Source organism: Trichomycterus rosablanca, chromosome 13 (assembly GCF_030014385.1).
Source record: "Trichomycterus rosablanca isolate fTriRos1 chromosome 13, fTriRos1.hap1, whole genome shotgun sequence".
NCBI lineage: Eukaryota > Metazoa > Chordata > Actinopteri > Siluriformes > Trichomycteridae > Trichomycterus > Trichomycterus rosablanca.
The window spans coordinates 32,447,844-32,472,737 of record NC_086000.1 but is presented as its reverse complement, the minus strand read 5'-3'; the positions used below and the strand labels follow the sequence as shown (position 1 = coordinate 32,472,737).

Below are 24,894 nucleotides of genomic sequence, written 5' to 3'. Positions count from 1 at the left end.
AGAGCTGGCAGGGTAAAAAAGAAACAGCTGAGACAAATAGGACAGAACCTATGTGAAAAGCACTTAGTTCTCCCACTGAGCTGAGACAGAGACAGTAAAGTCTTTAACCGTAACAGTGTCTCTTATAACATGCTATTAAATAAGAGGATTGTTGGAATAGTTCAATAGTTCCCTGAAGTTTTTAATACACTGTTTTTAAAACACTGTTTCCAAATTAATTTGAAGAAGTATTTTAGGCACAGAACTGGTACGTTCTCATGAACACCTGAAGGTCAGAGAATGAAGAAAGGTCTCTAATGTGTATATGGTACTCAAGGCTCCTCCTTGGCCAAACAGCCATAACTCATGAGTCAAGGACTTATCCGACCACTTCCAACGAGACTCTTATCTCCATAAGGGTGCGTTCACGTTGGATTCACATTTGCGCTGGCTTTACCACTGTTTCCTTTGGAGTGAGACTTTTGCCATGTTGCGCTTGCAAAAGTTCATCTGATTGAACTTTGACCCAGTTTGCCACTGACCTTTTAAAAGCGCCTCCTATGAGACGAACTGGTTGATATGACGTGGCAGTACGAACAATGCTTAACGTGAACAAAGCTTAACATGACTTATTGTACCAAAACAACCACCACCAACTTATGAGCAGTAATAACTGACAGAAGTTTAGTGGTTGCGTGTTGTTCTTTTAGTACATTAAGCCACGTTAAGCTTTTTTCACGATAAGCGTTTTAGAGTCTCTTGAAAAAGCTGATTCTCACAATTTCTCAGCACCCCAAGCTGTAACACAAGTTTAAAAGTGAAACCATGAGAAAAATCTAGCTGAACATAGATGCATGTGGATGTTTTCAGAGTGAATTTGACGGTTATTTCACACAAATGCATATTCGTGTCATGGAACATGGATGACGTTTTACCGCACCGCTCAAGCCAAGCGCTGAGCAAAGCGGTGATTTGCGTCCAGGCTCGCGGTGAGCGAAGCACAAAACGCTTCTCATGTGAATGTGCCCTAATACAGACACAGGTTAATATGCAATGATGCAAATCAGAACAGCCGTAGTTATCCCAAGCAGTGATGTATAGTGTGTTAGAAACTCTAAAAACTGGGATATTTGAGGCACTTGGGTGGCCACAAGTAAAGCACACTAGCACAACAGGCAAGATCACTAGCCTTCAAGTTCGAATCTTAGCTCTGCTATCAGTAGGCCGGGCACCTACACAGACACATGATTGGCTGTGTGTCTGTAGGGAAGGAACAATGGCTGAAATAGGATTCTTTGTCGCTGGTGTAACTTTGCTGACAGGTGGAGGTGCCTGCACGGGGGGGCAGCTGATCACGGATGGCAGTGTGTGGCTCTCCACACGTTACACTGAGCAATCCAAAAGGTGTAGCGGAATAAGGCATTAGCACATCCCAGTGGGGTGTTCAAACTCACTGGTTCGAATCTCAGTACAACCACCAACCTGGCCTGGCCTCCACACAAACACAATTAGCCGTGTTTGAGGAAGGAAAGTTAGAATGGAATCTCTTCTTTTGCCGCTGCGATATGTGATGTCCAGGACTGGTCTGGACACCTGAACGAGTCGGGGTATCTGGTTCTCTGTACGCGATACGGCTCTGTGTGGGAACCAACACTAAGAAGTGCCCACAGATTGGGCACGTGTGGTTATCCGACTCCTCCTTGATAAGACCGAGGATTGTGCAAAGAGCAGTGGATTTACAATCAGGAATTTAAAATGACTAGATTGGGAGATTAAATGGGGGGAAAAAAACTAGTGGGAAACATTTTTCCTCACAATTTAAAGCAAAGGCATATGGCTAAAATTACCCAGAAATACCTCTGTGGCAGGTGAGACTAATCAACACCAGGCTGAACGATCAGAGATGAGAACAAATTCCGTACGCTATTTCATTTTTAAATCTGCATTACTCAAAAAATACCCAGAAGTCAGTCTGCAGGCTCCAAATCATTCTGAATTTTAGTATTCAGTCTGCTTTCACTTTGCTTCTGGGCGAGTCAAAGAGCCCTCTTAGCTTTAGCGGCACTGACAGGGTGAGGATTGCATCTGCAGCTGTGACACTCTGCACACATACTTGCTTCTTTCTCTGTTGCTCATGCATGCAAACTAAGTTCGTTTCCTAGCGGGCAGCTGCAGCTCCTGCATATCTGGGCACTTACATTATTTTGCCAAAAAATAGTTTTTGTGAAAACTGAGGTCACTAGCCATCATTACGATTTAGAACATGCTAATTTCATCCTGTAGCATGTCACCCATGTAGAAAGTTTTGGTCTATAACATTTCGTCTCCTGGCCTAACTGAATGAAATAATCAGTTGAATTTATTGAACGTATGTTAGATGGGTTAAATGAGTTAAAGCCATCTAAGTTATGTAGAAAAAGCAGAAGCCCTTTACTTCCCTCTTCAAGATACATTATAAAGACACATTTTTTTTGGTACTGAAACTAGGAAAACCCCTTGACTAATGTAACTTATAAAAGGTAAGCAGCCACATTGGCAGCGCTAAAAATGAAACAACGTACATATCAATAAATACATTTAAGGAAGATAAGATAACACTTTATTGATCCCAAAGGAAATTGCAGGAAAAAAGGTTTTATAGGTGTTGTAACTTATAAAACTGAGTGGTGATAGTCAGCTTGTATTATTTTAACCAGAATTGTTTACATGTTTCTTGTGAATGTCATGATTAATTAGCACTCATCCAGAGAATCATAGACTGGTCAGAATGATCACACCACACAATTCAATATTTTCTGCAGCTCCCTATGGTACTTGAACGCTTTCAAAGGCTAAAACACCACACACTGACATCAGCTGAAAAGCAAGTACCCTTCCCATACCAGGAACAGCAGGCAACCAACTTCAAGTGGCCTCACACTGTCTTGTCTCAAATGTTCAATAAATCAAAATCTAGGCGCTCAAACAAAAATACAAACGGACGTTTGAGACCTCATTCTTTGTGCTAGAATTATATTTAGTCCCTAACAGTGGGCTGACTCTACTGCAGAGTACACTACACATCATTTAAATATCCCTGTCGATGCAAAAATTAAACATCTTCAATCTAAATCCTTTCACAAAAATTTCCCCTGACTCAATAATGGAATAACGGAACAAGTACAAACAGATCTAATACAGTAATGACATTAATTTACAGACAGCTATCATGCGTCATATGAATTTGTCATAATAATTCTTACTCACTGTCGTGCCCAGTATCTATCCAGCGGAATTGACATCAATTAGAAAATTTGATTCTGCTTCACTTGTTTGTGAATAAGCAAATGCCCTTGAAACATGACATTCTGTACACTCGACCTAAATTAAACCAGACATCTCCTAATGATTAAAGGAATGAGGGAAAAAAAGCACATTGGGGTCAACAAAAGACACCATGGGGTACATGATGCATACAGAGCTAATTTCCACTCAAACTAACTCTTGAAATGTAGACAATCCACCTACAGTGTGTAACATGATCTAAAATAAACAAAAACAGAAGTAAATCCTCAGAAACCTCACCTTTAGAAATATAGAAATGTTTCTAAACAAAAAGAAAGAAGAATTTCTAATAACACTAAAATTCTAAATGTAACAATGGCAGCACTAAAAGTGCAGAGCTCTGTCAGTGGGGCAAAGTGCACTGTGTCAGCAAGCTCTCAGAGCTTATTAAAGAGAAAGAGCCATGTTTTATCTAGCACAAAACCATGTTTTATCTTGCACTTCTATCTTCAGAATTAATTTAAAAAAACTACCAAAATAAAGCAGTAATAAACTACAGGGTTTATAATTTATTTGTAAATACACAGTCTGGGGAATATAACTGAGTGGTTAACCTGCTTGATAACACAATTATTAAGTTATTTATAGGTTTTAAGGGGAAAAACAACACAATTTATATAATACTCTGAAATTTTTCATATTAAAAACATAACCAAATGTTACTGTTCCCCATTATAACTGAGATTTAGATGTGTCAAGCCGGACAGCCTGCACTGCACATTTTAGTTTTTCAAGTTAAAATACCTAAGCAAAAGAAGTCTTCATATAATAACCATCACAATAAACACTGCGCATTTAATGAAAAAAAGTTTTAATTCCTTTAATAAAAAGATTTTCCTTAAATTGAACAAAGTACTTGAGGCACTTGGGTGATGACACGGTCTATAACGCTAGCCCACCAGGGGCAAATCTCAGTGGTGCTACCAGCTGGCCGGGCATATACACAGACATGATCAACTATGCCTGAGACAAGAGAAGCCGAAGCCCATGGGATAAACAGGCACCCAGTTCAAGGAGTTCATGCCTTGTGCCTGGTGTGAAACAGACCCACTGTGACCTTGATCAGAACAGAGCGGTTGATGAAATAAAAGACTTGCACTTGAAGGTCATGCTATATGGAAAGCGAATGTTTGACTTGAATTATAATGTGTAGTGTGTGTGTGTGTGTGTGTGTGTGTGTGTGTGTGTGTGTGTGTTCTTTCTGACAGCAGATATATTATGTTCCCTGATTCTTTCCAAGCATGTACTCCATGTCATTTGTTTTTTTAGTTGGTTTGTTTTACATAGGTACTTGTTTGTTGTGCGTGCCAGGCTTGTTTAAAAGTAGCCGTGCTACCACCTCACTGGAAAGGTAACAGCATTAACACAGGTTCTCTCTCTCTCTCACTGATGACATTCATGTACATTCACAGGTTCCCCATTATCATATTACTGAAGTGCATGTTACCTCTGTAAAAATGTCTAAAATGTGATTTCCCTGCCTGTAAACTCGTACTGTGTCCCAAACCATAAATACTTAATAAAATATGTAGTACTTAATATGGGGTTTGGAAAACAGACTACAGTCTGAGAAGAGGCTGCATGTTTCAAATTACAATACAAGCTGTAATAGACCTATAAATAGTAACACATTAAGGACACAAAGAACAATAATCTTTTGTGAAATGCATTACAAGAGCAGCTTAACAATCTACAGGGGATTCAGAAAGTATTCAGACCCCACAATAGCGAAAACAAACTGAATGTTTAATTATTCAGACTTTATTCAAAACTTTGTAGAAGCCTCTTTGGCAGCAATTACATCTTTAGATCCTCCACAGATGTTTGATGGGGTTCAAGTCTGGGCTTTGGCTGGGCCAGACCTGCATAGAAAGCCATTCCAGTGTCTTTTTGACTGTGTGCTTTAGGTCACTGTCAGGGCAATATATGTGCGCTCTGGAGGAGGTCTTCAAAGATGTTTCTTTGTTTGGATGCATTCATCCATCCCTTGATTTTAATCAGTCTCTAGAGTCTCCCTGTCCCTGCCACCTATAGCATGATGCTACCACAGGGTTGGTATTTGCCAGGTAATGAACAGTGCCTGTTTTCTGCCAGACATAGTGCTTGCTGGTCTGCCTAAAAAGTTCCCTTTTTATCTCACCAGACCAGAGACTCTTTCTCCTCATGTGAGTCCAAGTGGGACTGCCATAAAGGCCTGATTTATTTAGATCTGTTTACATTTACATTTCCAGGATTTAGCAGACACTTTTATCCAAAGCAACTTACAACTATGACTGAATACAATATAAGCAATTGAGAATTATTGGCCCTGCCCAAGGGCCCAACAGTGACAATTTGGCTTTTGATTACTAGTCCATCCATGGCTGTTAGCCCAACAGGTTCTCCAACCTCTGCACTGGACTGGGGAAAACTTCCAGAGAGATAATTTTGTTCTTTATCACCTTCCTGATCATGACCCTTTCTACCAGGATCCAGAATTTGGTAGGACGACCAACTCTAGGAAGGTTCAAGGTTTTGCCAAGCTTCTTCCACTTAAAAATGATTGAGGCTACTGTGGTCCGGGGAACACTGAAAGCCTTAGATATTGATTTATATCTTTGCCTCGCCACAATTTGATCACGGCAATCCACAGACAATGGACTTTGTGGCTTGTGTTTTTTCCCTGACAATGCAGTCTAAACATGTTTAATCAATTTATAATGCATTAGGTGGACTCTAATTAACTTTGAGATGTGTCTCAAACTCAGCTGAAGCTATAAGAATTTATGTAACCCCAATTAGGAGGTCTAAATTTAATTTCAAATTTAAATTATTTTTTAACACTAATATGTTTTACCTTACTGTCATTAGGGGTAATATAGTGAAGAAGAATCAGCAACAGTTAAAGTCTGATTACTGTCCAATTTCACTGTACATGACACTGAAGGGACAACACAAAGTTTGAAGCGATGCAACATCACACTTAACAACACTGAGGTACATAAGAACACAGACCAGTCGATGTACAACCTCAGTGACACAATGACCGTTCACGTTTAAACAGTGAGACAGTAATATAACTAATAAGGGCCACATTTAAACAGAAAGAAACAAAGCGTGTTTACTAGCCTGTACATCAGAGCCTAACAAAGAATCTCAATATTTTACACTTATAAATACAGTTTTTAGAAGAACAATTAGACAGATTTCTCCACTTTAGCACTAAATACCCACAAAGTACACCTATATACTAGGTGCTGCTCATAAAATGGCCAATAAGATTCAATAGCATTATTGTTACAGGCCTAATCACCATGGGGATCTACTTTTTTCTGCTTTCTTTATGCATTTTCTCCCATTTTCTCCCAATTTAGCATAGTCAATTTGTCTTCTGCTGCTGGAGGATACCTGATTGCAGTTGAGGTGGGTACTCCTCCGACCCGCTCGCAGCCCTTTTTTTTACCTATGCACTCTGCACAGGCGGCTCTCTATCTGCCAATCAGCATCCTTACACAGCGTTTGAAGACCCCACCCGCAAAGTCCGGTCACCCCGCCCTAGCAGAGCTGTGTCTGCTGCAGGCACTGCCAATTATGCCCGCTAGATGGCGCCCAACTGACCGGTGGCAACCGAGGAGTTTAGAATCTCGGCACTGGTGTGCTAGTGGAATATCCCGCTGTGCCACCTGGGCACTCGGGGATCTACTTTTTACACAACTGCATTTTAAGACTAATTCAATAGAGATGATCTTGGTATCAGGTGGATTATATGAAGCAAGCATGCTGGATAAAGTTTAAAATAAAGTTATTTTTTGGTAAGGTAAATCTTCAAGAATACAATAAGACATGTTTAAAAATACGTTGTTAGTCACAAAGAAGCCATTGTTAAAAACTTCTGTAGCTCACCTACAAAGCCAAAAATGGACCAGCTCCAAGAAACCTTAGAGAACTCCCGCTCTGTACCACGCCACCGCCGAGCCACTAGTCTCACTCGCCTTGATCCGCCACCCAGAACTAGAGGAAGACGAGCATCAAGGCTCTTCTCTGAACTTGCACCCAAGTGGTGGAACGAACTTGCGCTGTCTGTCCGAACATCTGAGTCTCTAACTGTCTTCAAATGACGATTAAAAACCTTAATCACCTCTTTACTAAGCACTTAGACTGAGAACTAACATGTACGTACTAATGTTCTTATTTATTTCTTTAAAAAATTAAAAAAACAACTTTGTTCTGAGTTTTCAGCAGATTTGTATCCTTGGACTGTCGTCTACTTAAACTAGAGTAGGAAATGTTTACTGTGGAAGTACTTCTGTAAGTTGCTCAGGACTAGAGCGTCTGCTGAACGCAGTAAATGTAAATGTAGCATGTAAGTTGCATTATACTACCAGCATTATAACTACACTACACTTAATACTAACCAAAACATAGCTAGCTGCTGCAACCATCACAAGCATGTGAATTTAGGGCTATTGTTTTTTTACCCCAATGCATAGGGTCTCTGAGTATAAAATCATGGAGGGATTTGCTATGGGCTCTATTCTTTGTACCAGTAAAAATGTCAGGCATTAAGACTCATATAAATCACTGCCATCAGCTGCCTGAGGTCATGGCATCACAAATGTTGCATCTGGCATATCATATGTTGTGTCTAATCTAGATCAGTAAATAAAAATCAGTGGGTAGAAGATAAGCAGCCATCTTGTGCCAATGTGAACTGTGCCATTTCAGGCATCTAGGATGTGTGTGTGTGTGTGTATATATAAGGGGGCATAAACACATCCAGCAATTCAGTGCTGCAGTGCTCATGAACTCAGCTCTGCAATTAAACTGTCTGTTGTGTGTGAAGGCAGCAGGCGGCGCATCAATTCACTTCCAAGTTTAAAACGTGCTCCATCGCGTCCTTTGTCTTCACACTAAAGCCAGAGAAACGGCGCAAAAGAGCATAACTGTGTTCTGTTGTTTAACCCCATAAAACAAGTCAGGAAAAATGTTTATGGTCGACAGATGCTAAAGCTAAATTCGATGTTTGTGTCTTCAACATAAAATCTTTAGTTGCACGTGACCTGGGGTTAACCTCCCTCCATGTCGTCACGACAACCAAGGGCAAAGAAAATAGGGAGAGTCAGACTCAGGAGAGTTATGTCCTGACACATGGCAAGATGAAGGGGCGGGTAGACTGCATAACCATACACTACTACCCCCCTGCCCCCATCATGCCAGCTTCACTACACACATAGTCATACGTGCTTCGGAAACACATCTCAATTATCTTATCATCGCTGTTATGGTTGTGCCAAGCAGAATGATAAATTCTTCATTTATTTTATTTTCTTGCCCCACTGGATGGCCAACACCATTAATCACCTTCTACTAGCTTTGGGCAATATAGCCAAAATTCTATCTCATGGTATTTTACATCACGGAACTAGTATATAACATATTGTGGTATTTCCCTTTAACAGGTTGCTTGTGTTGTATCTTTCTGCCTAGTGTGACACAGAACAGATCTGAAGTGACTTTAAAAAGCTTAGTGGTTAAGGTACTGGACTTGTAATCAGAAGGTTTATAAATTAAAGCCCCACAGCCACCAAGTTGCCACTGTTGGGCCCCTGATCAAGGCCCTTAACCATCAATTACTCAAATTGTATTTAGTCATACTTGTGAGTGGCTTTGGAGAGAAAGCGTCTGCTACAAAAGTAAATGTAAATCCCAATCTTGTGTACATATGAAGACCCAGTCTCATCCTCCAAACTTAATGATTTCTTTTGTATATTGCATAAAGCATTTTTATTCAGCTATATTTCAGCCAAAACACCAACTGCCAGACAGAATATATGGTCGTACCTTCCAGCCCTGTTTTCTACATAAACCTGCTGAAGAAAATTATTTATTACCCACAGTAAAGTAACGATAATTCTTATCACTTCTATATAATAAAGCATTAAACCAGCGAACACCAGTCTAATAAAGTCCATCTCACTCTACTCTGATGAGCCTGCCCACCTTATATACCTCTAAAGACCTGTGACCTGTTAATTAATAGACTCCACAAGATCTCTGAATGTGTCCTGTGATATCTGGAACTATAACAGTTTCATCAGGTTGTGAGATGGACAATCCTACAGTCCATCATGCTGTCATCCCTCCTTGAGTAAATAATGCAGACGTATTCAGTACACTCACGTTTACCTTCTTCCACTGAACCAATTTTTAGTTCTGGTACTAGCAAAACCCCTGACACATTCAATGGCAGACAGAGGTTGGCATGAGCACTTTGACTGGCCTGTGTCTATGCTGTCTCAAACACAGAGGGGTTTAATGCCGTGTTTCCATACATCCCTCTATACACACATATTAAAATGACCTGAAATGGGCCAGACTCATTAATGAGCACCAAAGTCTATGACATCTGGTATTAACCCACAAAGTTGTGAGTACAGTTCAAATTTGATGTTGTGGAGGTACTTTACTGCTGTCTGGCTATAATTATTATTATTATTTTTTTTTTTTAATTTTACCCCTTTTTCTCCCCTTTTAGCGCATCCAATTGTTCAATTAGCATCGTGCTTCCTCTCCGTCAATGCCGAACCCTGCCCTGACGGAGGTGATTGAAGCTAACCCGTATCCCCTCCGAAACACGAGCAGCAGCCAGATGCATCTTTGCCACCCGCACATTGACGAGTTTGGCGCCACCCAGCGTTGCATGCGGAGAGACACACCCTAAGGGCACCCTCTCTCATCTCTGTGCAGGCGCCTCCAATCAGCCGGCAGAGAACGTAATCGCATTCTGACAGAGAGAGACCCACATCCGGTTCTTTGTCCCACCCCCCATATGAGCAACCGGCCAATCGTTGCTCACATAGCCACTCAGCTTCGAACCGGTAAAGCAAGGCTGGATTCGATACCACGTTCTCAGAATCCAGCCCTGGTTGCAGCGCGTCTCTTTTTACCGCTGCGCCACCTGAGCGGCTCGGCTATAATTATTTGTCCTTTATCAAAGTCACTACGGTTTGGAAGCCTGACAGTATTAGGCCGCATTTACGTGTACTACGAGTAACTACCATCAGTCCAACATCTAATATGTTCCTTCAATCTGTGAGTGAAGACACTGTAGAAAGTACGCTTTAAAAATAGCCTTTTTTTTTTTATTTGTATAGCACTTTTTACAAATGGACACTGTCTCAAAGCAAAAGAACCATAACCGTGTTAAAACGTTGAATTATTCGGCATCTCTGTCCATTTAAATCAACCAAAGTGCAGAACCAAACAAAGCGTAAATCCTTTCACAGGAGGAGCTACAATTGCAAAGACTACAATAAATATTTCTATAATGGTTAAAGAGGCATGACAATGGTTAAAGAGGCATGAGAACTTAGTCACCAAAGGAATTTTTAGACAGAGATTTCCGAACTGAAACCATTAATTCTAGACCAAAGCTGTACGACTACCTTGCTAATTATGGCTAAAAATGAACATTGATATGACAACACCCTCTAGCAAATAACATCAGTATCACTGTGTGTATGTTTGTACGCTGCCACAGTTGAAAGCATACAAATCATTTATAGAATTCTTTTTATACATACATATTAAATATATACTTTTTGTCCATAAAGTGTAAACATCTACAAAAATAAGCACTTTAAAACAGTCGTATCATATCATTCTCACCCAGAAAATCTGCATTTAAAGTAGCACTGTATGTATAAGACATAAAATCTCACATTCCACAGCCTCAGCTTCACCAAAAGTGCAACCACTCCATCAGCTAAACAAATCAGCACAAAAAGGAACGCAAGTGATGCTACAAAAGTTAATAGAACAACTCTAGCTAAGCTAACATCTACAAAATAATGTAAAGTTTTTGAATGTTGCAGGAAACTTTAAGATGATTTTATTATGATCCATTATGATCCAATTTGTTAAAAAATAAGTAAAAATAAACTGTATATCCTCTGCACCAATGGCAACTGTGACACTGCTTGTGACACGTCTGATTGATTGAACTGTAAGCTTACCTTGCATCAGTTTTTCCTAGGTTTCCACTTGCTGGATGCAGGACGGTTTGGTTTCCCTCCATTTCAATTACACATTTAGTGTTAAGGTCCTTTTCTGTTAAAACCAGAGGAAAAAATAATTAATCTTAGAGCTATAATACAGACATATATTTGTTGAAAGGAGATTGGTAACTTTTTGTTTGTTTTATAATTAGTCTCATAACACTGTTGTCAACACGGTCTCTGAAAGCTTTATGACTGGCTGCCAGTGCACTAATTCTGCTTTTATTTAACAAATATTAAATCAATTACAGTATAAATGTTAGAGGAGATGAGATATGAATGGCTGTTGTCAGACAGCAGGGTCTAAACTAGAAGGATTAGTAAAAAAAAAACATGAACCATCACAATGGTCCTACTGGAAGAAAAACAAACATACCAAGAGTAAACAGAACATAAGTGAACAGTGTCCTTAGATGGCTTGTTAAAACAAAAAAGTGGTAAGTGGTGTTGATGCAGAGGTAACAAGGCTTAGCTGAGAAAAATCATCATCATAAATAATTTCAAAAATCTGTTTGTTTAAATGGAACAAAAACTTGTCCAAACATGGTTGTACCACTGCGTTAGTAAATCGTTAACACAAGAATTACACATCATGATAAATCATATATACGGCATCACTCAGATCTGAACCTGGACCTCAGCGGTGGTGGGTTAGTGAAATAAAGTGAAGTAACATACAGGGATATAATATATACAGTGTATCACAAAAGTGAGTACACCCCTCACATTTCTGCAAATATTTCATTATATCTTTTCATGGGACAACACTATAGACATGAAACTTGGATATAACTTGGAGTAGTCAGTGTACAACTTGTATAGCAGTGTAGATTTACTGTCTTCTGAAAACAACTCAACACACAGCCATTAATGTCTAAATAGCTGGCAACATAAGTGAGTACACCCCACAGTGAACATGTCTAAATTGTGCCCAAATGTGTCGTTGTCCCTCCCTGGTGTCATGTGTCAAGGTCCCAGGTGTAAATGGGGAGCAAGGCTGTTAAATTTGGTGTTTTGGGTACAATTCTCTCATACTGGCCACTGGATATTCAACATGGCACCTCATGGCAAAGAACTCTCTGAGGATGTGAGAAATAGAATTGTTGCTGTCCACAAAGATGGCCTGGGCTATAAGAAGATTGCCAACACCCTGAAACTGAGCTACAGCATGGTGGCCAAGGTCATACAGCGGTTTTCCAGGACAGGTTCCACTCGGAACAGGCTTCGCCAGGGTCGACCAAAGAAGTTGAGTCCACGTGTTCGGCGTCATATCCAGAGGTTGGCTTTAAAAAATAGACACATGAGTGCTGCCAGCATTGCTGCAGAAGTTGAAGACGTGGGAGGTCAGCCTGTCAGTGCTCAGACCATACGCCGCACACTGCATCAACTCGGTCTGCATGGTCGTCATCCCAGAAGGAAGCTGACGCACAAGAAAGCCCGCAAACAGTTTGCTGAAGACAAGCAGTCCAAGAACATGGATTACTGGAATGCCCTGTGGTCTGACAAGACCAAGATAAACTTGTTTGGCTCAGATGGTGTCCAGCATGTGTGGCGGCGCCCTGGTGAGAAGTACCAAGACAACTGTATCTTGCCTACAGTCAAGCATGGTGGTGGTAGCATCATGGTCTTGGGCTGCATGAGTGTTGCTGGCACTGGGGAGCTGCAGTTCATTGAGGGAAACATGAATTCCAACATGTACTGTGACATTCTGAAACAGAGCATGATCCCCTCCCTTCGAAAACTGGGCCTCATGGCAGTTTTCCAACAGGATAACGACCCCAAACACAACCTCCAAGATGACAACTGCCTTGCTGAGGAAGCTGAAGGTAAAGGTGATGGACTAAACCCAATTGAGCACCTGTGGCGCATCCTCAAGTGGAAGGTGGAGGAGTTCAAGGTGTCTAACATCCACCAGCTCCGTGATGTCATCATGGAGGAGTGGAAGAGGATTCCAGTAGCAACCTGTGCAGCTCTGGTGAATTCCATGCCCAGGAGGGTTAAGGCAGTGCTGGATAATAATGGTGGTCACACAAAATATTGACACTTTGGGCACAATTTGGACATGTTCACTGTGGGGTGTACTCACTTATGTTGCCAGCCATTTAGACATTAATGGCTGTGTGTTGAGTTATTTTCCGAAGACAGTAAATCTACACTGCTATACAAGTTGTACACTGACTACTCTAAGTTATATCCAAGTTTCATGTCTATAGTGTTGTCCCATGAAAAGATATAATGAAATATTTGCAGAAATGTGAGGGGTGTACTCACTTTTGTGATACACTGTACATCATCAACAAGGTTTTTAAAGTTGGTGAATTGGACATTTTCTTTGTAAAGAAATGTACAGAATATAATAAAGCCAAACAATTATCATGACTTAAATATTACATAAAAGTTAATGTAGAATTGGCATAATGTCTATATGGCATTTTGCACATGATGGAAAGTAAAAGTAATTTCTCCATAAGCAGGACAAAGCCCAAACTGTTCGGTGTCCTGTGTTGGAAACTAAGAAGAGAACTGAAAGGATGTCGCTGACTCAGAAATCCTTGGCGAGGATACAGCATGAAACCAAAATGCCTATGAGCACCTCATGCTCAAAGAGGAAACCCATGCTTCCTCCCTTTACCGAGGGCTGAGCCTTTTCAGTTCAAACTCCAGGGTGGAGAGGGGAGCAAACAGCTGGGTGGGGGGTGAGGCTGATAATAATGACCAACAATGCTAATTTATGGTTTTAATCTGTAGCATTTGTAACAGAAGACAGGCTTGTATGAATGAGTGAAAAAGAACAAACATAGAACTCACGTTTAACTGCAACTAATTAATAATAAACAATGCCTCATTAGCCCTCTGTTTTAATCAGACAATAGATTCGGTGACGTCATAACATCCTGTCGGTCTAAAACATCAGGAAATTATTAAAAAGTTAGACACTTCCTTGCTCGCATTTGATTTTGGGCTTGGCACATGGGTCTTAACAAAAAGTGGGTATAAAACCTTGTTCCTTGAAAGTCAAAAATTTCTACATCTCTGGAATGTACTGTTATGCAATGTTAGCAAATGTTTCATTATAGCTTGTTCAGGTCAGCTTCCTTCTTTTGTCCAGCAGTTATACAGCTGAGGGAACAAAAGTAGGGAAAAAAGAGGGAAGCAAAGGGAGTCTGCAAAGTACCCTATATTTTACATTCATGTATGGAAATACATTTAAAGAATATTAAAATCATTGCTTAAACATGTCGGTCTTGATCTAATTTCTATTATTTTTAAGTGTTGGTCACACTTGATTAACTCAAAATATGACAACCTGAGTAAACACGAAATGAAGGTTTTTTTAATTATATTATTTATTAAAAATAAAACTAAATCAAAACCAACAAGACCTGTATAAAAAAATGACTCCTTAGTTTCACAACTGTCTAAGCAACCAAATTTACTTTGTTTATTTTTCTTCTTGTAGCTGCTCTTGTATTATAGTGGTCACCATTCTGGTCCACATACCTAATTTGATCCAGTTTTTACACCAGATGCCGTTCCTCAAGCAACCTGCCTTATTTTTATTCAGGCACAATGCACTGTCATGTGCAACTGCTAATGGCTAGGCTGTTCAGTAACCCGCTTAAACTCCCAAACACATAACCAAATATAACTGATGATTATTAACAACCCTTCTAAACATCCTCCTAAACCTAAACATTATTTACATGGAACATTTCCAGCAATGTGAAAAAGAGCATATTGCGCTCAAAACATAGTCTAGAAGAGATAAGAAAGTTATTTTAAAGTTACATATCTAACGTTTTGGAAATTCAGTAAACCATAGTGAAGGTCAGTATTTCCAAATAAATACAACTTAGAACTATGATGATTTTTCCCAAAAGTGGCCACACAAAAATTCCACAGAGAGTAGTGACATCAGAAAAAAGCCCAGAGGAGCATCTAAGGAAATGCAGCCTGGGCTTCCCTCTTACATTTTCCAAAAAACCTCAATTACCCCCCAAGCCTTTCTGCATAATATTCTGTGGACTAATGCATCAAATTTTGCCAATAGCTATTAACCAATAAGTCAACAGTTAATCAATAACCAACATCCTGTTAATATATAAAACACTAAGTTTCATATCAACAAGTCTTTATACGTCAATGAAAAACAGTGTAACAGTAAACATGGCTGTAATGTAGAACAGTAACATGAACATAAACACTGTGAGAAGAACCAGTAAATATTTGGGAAAAAGTAGCCTGTACGGAACAACTCGTTACAAGAGCTAACTAATCATCCTAACCATAACTAACAAAGATGCACTCTGTAAATTTAGATAAAGTTGCAGTCGGTTATTATAAGATAATATGCACTTTAATGAATTTTACATTAATACTGCAACATAATGTAAAAAATCTACACCATTTTTGTAGACAGTAAACCACAAACAGAACATTGAATTAACAGTTAACCATGATGGTGCTAGTGTGATGGTGCAGGGATTCTTTGCTGCAACTTGCCATAATTGAAGGTAACCATAAATTCTGCTTTCTATCAAAAAAATCTAAAGGAGAATGATCTGAAGCTCAAGCAGAATTGAGAAATACATTATTAATATTAATATATTAATATTACCTTAAAATAAATGATTAGTTTTGTGTTTTCTCATGTTCTCCAGTGTTATATGTCATTATTTATAAGGATAGAAAGATTTAATATCATTCAGTGTGAAAAACAGTAAGAATAAAAGAAATCACAAGGAAGCAAATGCTTTTTCACAGCACTGTAAATCTCAGTGTACTGACGTCCTGCTGTGTGGGTTCTGACCTACTAGTCTTGTGACTGAATTCTGCACTCAAATCCATCACGTTACTAGACCAACTTCATACGTGGAAGCAGATCTGTTTGATTGTGATGGCTTTTATTTTCTTAGGCAAACACCATCCAGCGGCCAGGTTCCAATTCAGACTAGCTGTAGGAGCCCAATGAAAACACACTGCCAGTAAGAGGTTTCTATATAGTTTGTATATAGTTCAACTTAGTTTCTATAGACTGAGACGTTTACATAACAACGGTTACACCTAGAGGTGGACAATGAGCCTAAAATATCACAACACCCAAGGTTTAGAATATTAGTATTTGATATTGAACCTAACGTTCCAATGTCCCAAACTGCAAACCAGCCATTATTTTATGGCGTTTAAGATCAGAAATCTCTAGTAAACATGTATAAAATAAAAGCTAAAGCTTCAGACTACACCTTTTCGGTCAGGATTGTTGTTTATTAATTTAAATAAACAAACAATATTGATGTATACATTTTGGCAAACAAATAAAATCTAAAAAAAATCTAAATCTAATCCAACCATTTTAACCCTAACAGTTAAAAAAAAAAAAAAAGAGTCATACACACTATTATACAAATCTGTATTAAAATAGATGCTGTGTAAACTACAGTTATTTTAGCTAGAATGAACGTTTTTAGAAACATGGAGCGTCAGTCTTGCTCAACATTGCATAAAGACAAACAGCTGGATCACTGTGACACTGTGTTAATATTATTATTAATTCAACACTAATTTGTTGGAACTAGATAACATTCATTTATCTACCAAAAACTACCGACGAGGCTATAAGAAGTTGTATGATGCACTATTAATGTTTCTTGTCATCATTAGTGGCCATTTAGTAATGACAAGAATTTACCATTTCTTGGCCATTTTTCATAAATGTAACACAACGTTTCTCACTACAAATCTCAAAGATAAGCAATAATTACTTGTATGCCCAGGAACATCAAGAAGCTCTGACTATCACAGATTTTTCTCATAATTACCTGACCCAAACCACAACAAACATTTCTGCATGCATTTATTAAAAATATAATGTAAAATTATGCTGGGATAACACGGATTGTCCAATTTTTGTCAAGCCCAAACCAGCTTGAGAACATGCTGTAATTACCGCAAATGGGGGGTATTGATATTTTTAATCAAATTGTTAAGATGAATAAGTAATTTTCCATTAGAAAGACAATAATGCTGATAAAGACAATAAAGACACTAAAAAAGACAAAATTGAAAGTAAAAATGAAAAGGATGGCCAACAACAAGATGGATGGGTACAATTAGGGGAACAATGAATGAGCAATGAAGAAGATCCAGACAAAAGACAGGATGTTCTGCAGAAACACTATCCATATGGTCACTAGGAGTCAGAATAGTCTTGACCATCATTAGTCACTAGCCCCAACAAAATACAAGTACTACATCAACAGGTCTCCATTCTTCATTTAATAGAAAACATTGTAAAGTAGAGAAAGTGACAGTAACATCCAAAAAATCAATTCAGCATTTAGACTGTAGATTTTATACAGAGTCAGTAGCAAACGGTTCAAGCACTAATTAAAGCTCTTCCTGACGGGGCATTACATTTGACATTCCTTAAAACTATTTGTCAGTTCATAGCCCTAGCAGTTCAACATGGGGCACAGACACGGTAACAAGGCAATTTGTGCAAGCAAGTAATGTGAAATGACACAGATGTGATGCTTAGTTTTGTTGATTTGGGTTAAATTCCTCACCATATCAAAAAATAATTTTATTATGTGATGTAAATATCTTAAAATACTGAAACATACACTACAGTCTCCTCCACAAATATATTTGTAAGTTTTCATTTAAAATAAAGCTACCTTTTATTAATATATACAATGACAAAAAATGGCAATAAAAAATATTTTTCTATTAAAATATCAGCAAAATTTTATACTATTATAGCCAAATCATCTCTTCTCATCTCATCTCTCAGCTGATGAAATGCAAACATTATTTAGGTCTTGTGGTAAAAACATCAACCTAACTACAGCAGACGTCACCTACATAACCAGAAGGTCGCCAAAAGAAAGAAACTGCTGTCACAAACCAAAACAAAAACAACACAAACAAAACTCAAGTGCCTACAGTTTAACAGACGTTACCTGAACTTTCTGTGGAAATATGTTGTAGATGATACCAAAATATGGCTTTCTGTAAACAAACATCTGAAGTAGGTTTGGCGTAGACACAAGGATAACATGCATGCATCAGAGAACCTCATTGTCACTGTGAATCATGGTGCTGGATCTGTAATGCTGTGAGGATGTTTTAATATACAACATTTCAGGATACATGCTATTATGGACTCCACCAAGTACCAGCAGATAATTAAAACCCGACTGGTCTCCAGCAGGATACCTCAAAATAAAAGCAGAAATTATTTTGACATGACTATTCCAGCACTGTGACCTAAACCTAATAGGAAATGTGTGTGATAAGCTGAGAAAAGAACTCTACAAGCATGGACCTTGGAATCTAAAGGATCTGGAAAGCTTCTGTATAGAGAAATTGTTTCACATTCCTTGCCATGTGTTCTTCAGTCTCTTTTTAAGCATTACAGGAGACCCCAAGCCGCTATATTAGCAAAAATGACTGTGTTTAATAAAGCACTGCCAACCATTCACACGTCTCAAATTTTTAAATGAAGAATGTTTTGCAGTCAGTGTTGCTCTTGACAAGCTCACAGCATTCAGGCAGCAGTCTGGGTAAGGCCGTTTCCTGTTCCGGCATGACTGAACCCCTGTGGACAATGTGAGGTTCGCAGATTGACTTGTTTGTTGAGTTGTTTATTGTGGAGGAACTCCAGTGGCCTATACATGGCCCTGACCTCAACCACACTGAACACCTTTGAGATAAGGTGGAAGGTCAATCGCGAGTCAGGATTTCTTGCTCAACATCAGTGCTTACGATTACACGTGCTTTTTTGACACTATGAATATCCAAACTCTATCTTAATGTTTATGGTTGTGGAAAAGGATGTCCAACAAGTTCATGGTCAGGGAGCCATGCACTTTTGCTAATATAGCATACTTCTGTCAGATACCCTCATCTGATTGTTAGTATATGTATTGTTACTGGATTAAAGGGTTAAATTCCCTGTGAAGATATGTGGTGTTGACTAACAGGTGAATATAGGACACGCTATCTTTAAAGCATTGCACCATCACACTGGTAAGGTTTTGTTTGAATAAATGACCTACATGACTATGACCACTATGACATGAGGTATCAGTATCACATCTGGATCAAATGTTGGCCAATACTTCAACTTAACATCTCATGTGTTTGACTTCATTTTGCCATTGTATTGAAATGGTCAGAAATTTGCATTAGGCCATCCCTATTTGGATACTTAAACAAACTTGGTGTCTACACACTTACACTCCAAGTTGCTTCTATATCCTTACACACAGTGTTACATCATTATAAAAGGGTGATCAGTGTGATGTCATGAATAAATAAAATTGGGGACTCACCTCTCCGGTTCATAGGCCGGACCCGAACTGCAACCTTCACATTGGAGTTGTTCAGGCTGGCTTCTCCCATGTTTGCTTTTAGGTTGCTGATAAGGACAGGTTTTTTTAAAAGGTTTGGTCTGGATGACCCAATATGAAGCACCTAGCTAAATAAGTTCATATATACACAATACTTTGCAATGTTTGCAGCCAATGTTTTTACTTATTTCTGTAACATTTCCACAACGCCATATGGAAAGATAAAAGTGATCAGCATTTGCCTTACATTTTTACTTTTTTTGCATTAACCATTTTGAACTATTATGATAATAAACTAAACTGAAGTCCTTCTGGCAAAAACAGCCTAAGCCATACAGCCACCTCCCTGTTCAGCACAAGTACATGAAGCCTGTAGCCAGCCAACCGAGAAACTACTATGAATTATTGATTCTATAAAATGTTAATACTAATACAAACCAAATTTACAGCTTTAAGCTACAAATCTGTCTATATGACCAACAGGTCTTTAAGACAGTTTAAAAGCCAGACTGACTTTTAATGGGGACTTGGGCTAGATCTTCTGTCCCCCTAATAACTTCACAGGACACATGACGGTTTTCCTATTTCTTAACTTAGTTATTTATCTATGTAGTTAAAATATAACAACTGTAAAAACACATTCAGTAAATTATGTTAGAAAACCTATCTTAGACATTTATACATATGCGGGCGTTATTTATGAGCTGACGTATTACTAAAACGCGACTTAGTCAATTTGCCTGTCTTCTCAATTTATAAACAATTTAAAAACAAAACAAACATAACAGATGGTTTTCAAAGCCACTGAGACAACAGGTTATAAATACTAAAGAAATATCTTAGCATATAATGCTACCGCTAATGTTACATAGCAACAACACAGGCTGGCTAACGGATCCGGCGCGTCCAATCTCATCATTAAAACACAGACAGGAAAGTAAATCCGTTCTGACAAATCTTCCACATTCCCTGAGACGACATGTTTATAGTTCTTGTCTATGTCATGGTAAATGTCCGCGTAAAAACAGCAAATGAAACAAAATCCAGTCAGTTTCAGTTCAAGAATCCTTCCAGCCAAACGCCCGCAGAGGCGGTGAACTCGTGAATGTAACGTTAGCCAGTTAGCTTTCCTCACTAGCCTGGAATCCGGGTGTTCTAGCGGGGTGGAAGCGCTTTTTCCGCCATTGTGTTGAGGTCACAAGATTCTTAATGTATGGCCGAATCCCAAATAACTCACGCTTTTTTACTCAAGTGCACTACAGATCCTCTGAACCAACGGGTTTGGTGTAGGTGTGGTGTACTTTAAGTCGACTAGGAAGCAATTTGAGCTTCGGCCAATGTGGTTCGCAAGGACTTTCTCCGTCATTGTGGTGAGGTCAAAAAGACCTGAAGGCTGAAGTCTGAATGGGTTCTCACTCTCTATTATAGTGCACCAAGGACTATTAAAATGCTCGGTGCAGTGCACTAGCAAATCAATTGTTTCAACCTTAATGCTTTTTAAAGACTCTAAATACAAAAAATAAACTAATGCTTACAAAAAACATGTAAGTTAGAAAGTATAAAAGAGTAATTATTTATTTATTAGGATTTTAGTGTCATGTTTCACACTTTGGTGACATTCATGACAGAACAGGTAGTCACTAGTTACACAAGATTCATCAGTTCACAAGTTTAATATCAAACACAGTCATGGACAATTCTGTATCTCCAGTTCACCTCACTTGAATGTCTTTGGACTGTGAAAGGAAACCAGAGCTCTCAGAGGAAACCCACGCAGACACGGGGAGAACATGCAAACTCATCACAGGAAGGACCCGGACCGCTCCCAAACTACCTTCTTGCTGTGAGGCGACAGTGCTACCCACTGAGCCACCTTTCCGCTCCCAAAAAGTAATTAAGTTTGCCCTGCCCTGGTGTGTTTCTCCCCTGCATGTTGTGTTTCTGGGTTCTGGATCCTCTGTTACCCTGAAGAAAATGACACGCTTTAACATTAATGAATATATAAAATGTTTCACAAAAAAACAAAAGTTTGTTGATTTTCATTCATGTTTTATAAATATGTATACACTGAGAGGGCGTAACAATCATTAAAATCTATACTAATATAAGTTTTATTTGGTGGGAGACAGTGACACAAGTGCTAGTGTGGATCCCACACAGCAACAGGGTCTGAGGAAACTTTTTTACCTCCTGTTACTGTCTTTGATGAATTTTGTATATTCTCGCCACATATACTTAGCCATTCTCACCAATTTAAACTGGATTCAAATTTTTTATGATTGAATGACTTTGAACTGGTACTTATAAATGAATAGCCAACTCCAGGAAGTTTTAAGATTGTACCTACTTCACATCACCTGGCTAATATCATTCCAATGGTGATACATGGCAGCATCACGCTGGAAGACTGATAGGTGACAGAGAGTTTGGTAAGACCTGAGAGATGAATAAATGCAAACAAATACAGGAACAAGGCTAGACTGGCTTCAGGAAAAGTCTCTGAATGGAGTGATGAGAATTAAGTTAAAGATTCTCTGGTCTAATAAGATAGAAATGGAAATCTTTGAGCTGAACAGGAAGCACTATATCTGTTCTGTCACTCTGTGAGGTTTTACATGTTGTTCCCATGTCTGCATGACATTGCTGTGTACTCTGCCCCCCCCCCCCCAAGAGTACCCAGCAGATGTTTCAGTGTGTGTGCAGTGAATTGACATCCTGCCCTGGTGTGTTTCTCCCTTGCATGTTGTGTTTCTGGGTTCTGGATCCTCTGCAACCCTAAAGAAAACGACATGCTTATTAAAATAAATGAATATATCAAATGTTTCACAAATAAAAAAAACCAGTTTGTTGATTTTTATTCACATTTCATGAATATGTATACACTGACCGGGAGTAACATTATGACCACTGACAGGTGAAGTGAATAACACAAATTATCTCTTCATCACAGCACCTGTTAGTGGGTGGGATATATTAGGTAGCAAGTGAACATTTTATTCTCAAAGTTGATGTTAGAAGCAGGAAAAATGGACAAGCGTAAGGATTTGAGCGAGTTTGACAAGGGCCAAATTGTGATGGCTGGACTGGGCAGAGCATCTCCAAAAGTGCAGCTCTTGTGGGGTGTTCCCGGGCTGCAGTGGTCAGTATCTATCAAAAGTGGTCCAAGGAAGGAACAGTGGTAAACCGGCGACAGGGTCATGGGCGGCCAAGGCTCATTGATGCATGTGGCGAGTGAAGGCTGGCCTGTGTGGTTCGATCCAACAAATGAACTACTGTAGCTCAAAGGTAATGCTGGTTCTGATAAAAGATTTCAGACTCCATGCCTTGACGGGTCAGGGCTATTTTGGCAGCGAATGGGGGACCAACACAATATAAGGAAGGTGGTCATAATGTTATGCCTGGTCGGTGTATAAGCAGTATTTATGGTAAGACTCTGAATGAATTGAAAACCAAGCTGTAATGTTGGGAGGACATCTGCTGGAGATGAGCACTAAATGCAGGAATGCTGCAGCAGTAGGAGTCTCTAACACTGGTATTATGATTTACTCCATCTGACAAGTGTTTGTCACCCTTACTAGTTATTAAGACCAGATGTTGCATAGGTGCATGAGACCCATTGCATAGGTTTATAAAAACAATCATTTACAATGACTTTAATGCTTATTTTTAACATGTTCATTAGTAATGTAGAAAATAGTCTTGTTCTGGTATCTCTGATTGATGTTGATCCTGTGATCCAGTTAAAACAAACAGCAAATGTCTCATTGACTTACATTTCTAAACAAAAACAAAAAAACTAAGCATTTTATACATGCAGGATAATCACTATTATGTTACAGTTTCCAATGTAATCAGCTTCATTTGCTCATACACGAAAGGAAAGTGCTGGTCTAAATATGAAAATCGTGCTGCACTAGAGGGAGCCACCTTCAAACCAAATTTAAGTTCCAGTTGCGCTTGATTGGCATTTTTCTATTGTTGTGTTAAACCTGACAAAACAGGTTGACCATAAGAGACAGACTCCACAAGACCTCTGAAGGTGAAATTTTGTCTGGCACCATGAAGATATTAGCTGAAGTTGATCAGATTAAGACGTGGGGAATTTTAAAACCAAGTCAACACCTTTAACTCTTTGTCATGTTCCTTAAACCGTTCCTGAACAATTGTGCAGTGTTGCAGGGCAAAGTAACATCAACATGCATGGCAAGACCCAAAGCTTCCCAGCAAAACATTGTCCTGAGCATCACACTGCCTCCACTGACTTGCCTTTTTTATAGTACTCTCTGGGGCCATCTTTTCTCCACATACTGTATATGTATGTGTTATGTCAAAAAGTTGAACAGTGATACTGTCACACTGTGGTCTGCACAGAGCCCCTGAGCTTAACCCTATTTAACAACTATGAAATTAGTCTGAACATCCAATTCAAGCTAGACCTTCTCATTTAATGTTAGTGCCTGACCTCACATATGCTGTTTTGAATGACTGGCTGCGAATTCCCACACAGACATTCATGACTTTTTAAAATATATTCTCAGAGGAGTGGAGACACATAGATGGGCCAACATATAAATTCATATAATTTTTTTGGAATAAAAGGTCCAATAAGGGCACAGTCAGCTGTCCAAATGCAAATATGAATACAAATATTTGCCCATGACCAAGATTTCACAGTGTAGCAGGATGACCTGAAAGCAGCAGAAATAACAGTTACACACAAAAACACAAACAAGCCATGAACTGCATGGAATCATCTTTTATTAAAAGTACAGCAGCTTATTAATATAATCTGTAAATGTCAAAACAGCTTTGCAAAAGAGTAGTTGCCTTTTACTGTTTATCTTATTAATTATATATACAGTATATTCAGTATACATATTCATTATACATAATTTCTCTTTGAACACATCTTTTTACATCGTGTTAATGACAAAAAATCATTTTCTACTTCCTGAGTTTCCATGTGATCCAAAAGCCTAGACTTTAACAATAAGTGAACTGCTTGGAAAGCAGAACCCTTTAGGCATTAGAAAGTCAGAAGTCAGGCTATAGCATTCTGATTTTAAAGGAAGATGGAGAGGGATTATGGGATGCAGCACATTGTAGGACTGCTTTCTGACAGGCTGATTAGTCTAATGATTACAGATGGTTTATTCTAATTACACAATGATCTCAAACACCTCAATCAGTCTACATCTGGA

General features: G+C 38.9%; 1 protein-coding gene across 1 annotated transcript in view; it reads right to left on the bottom strand.

Moving 5' to 3' along the window:
- The window catches only part of kif13ba (kinesin family member 13Ba), a 71,569-nt gene extending 50,811 nt beyond the window's left edge, over positions 1–20,758 (bottom strand). The window contains exons 1-2 of the mRNA XM_063008062.1: positions 19,676–20,758; positions 11,298–11,391 (exon numbers count right to left, since the gene is read on the bottom strand). Coding sequence (XP_062864132.1) covers positions 11,298–11,391; positions 19,676–19,745 — 164 coding nt within the window. The 5' untranslated portion in view covers positions 19,746–20,758. The remainder of the gene's footprint in view (positions 1–11,297; positions 11,392–19,675) is intronic.
- Positions 20,759–24,894: the final 4,136 nt, after the last annotated feature.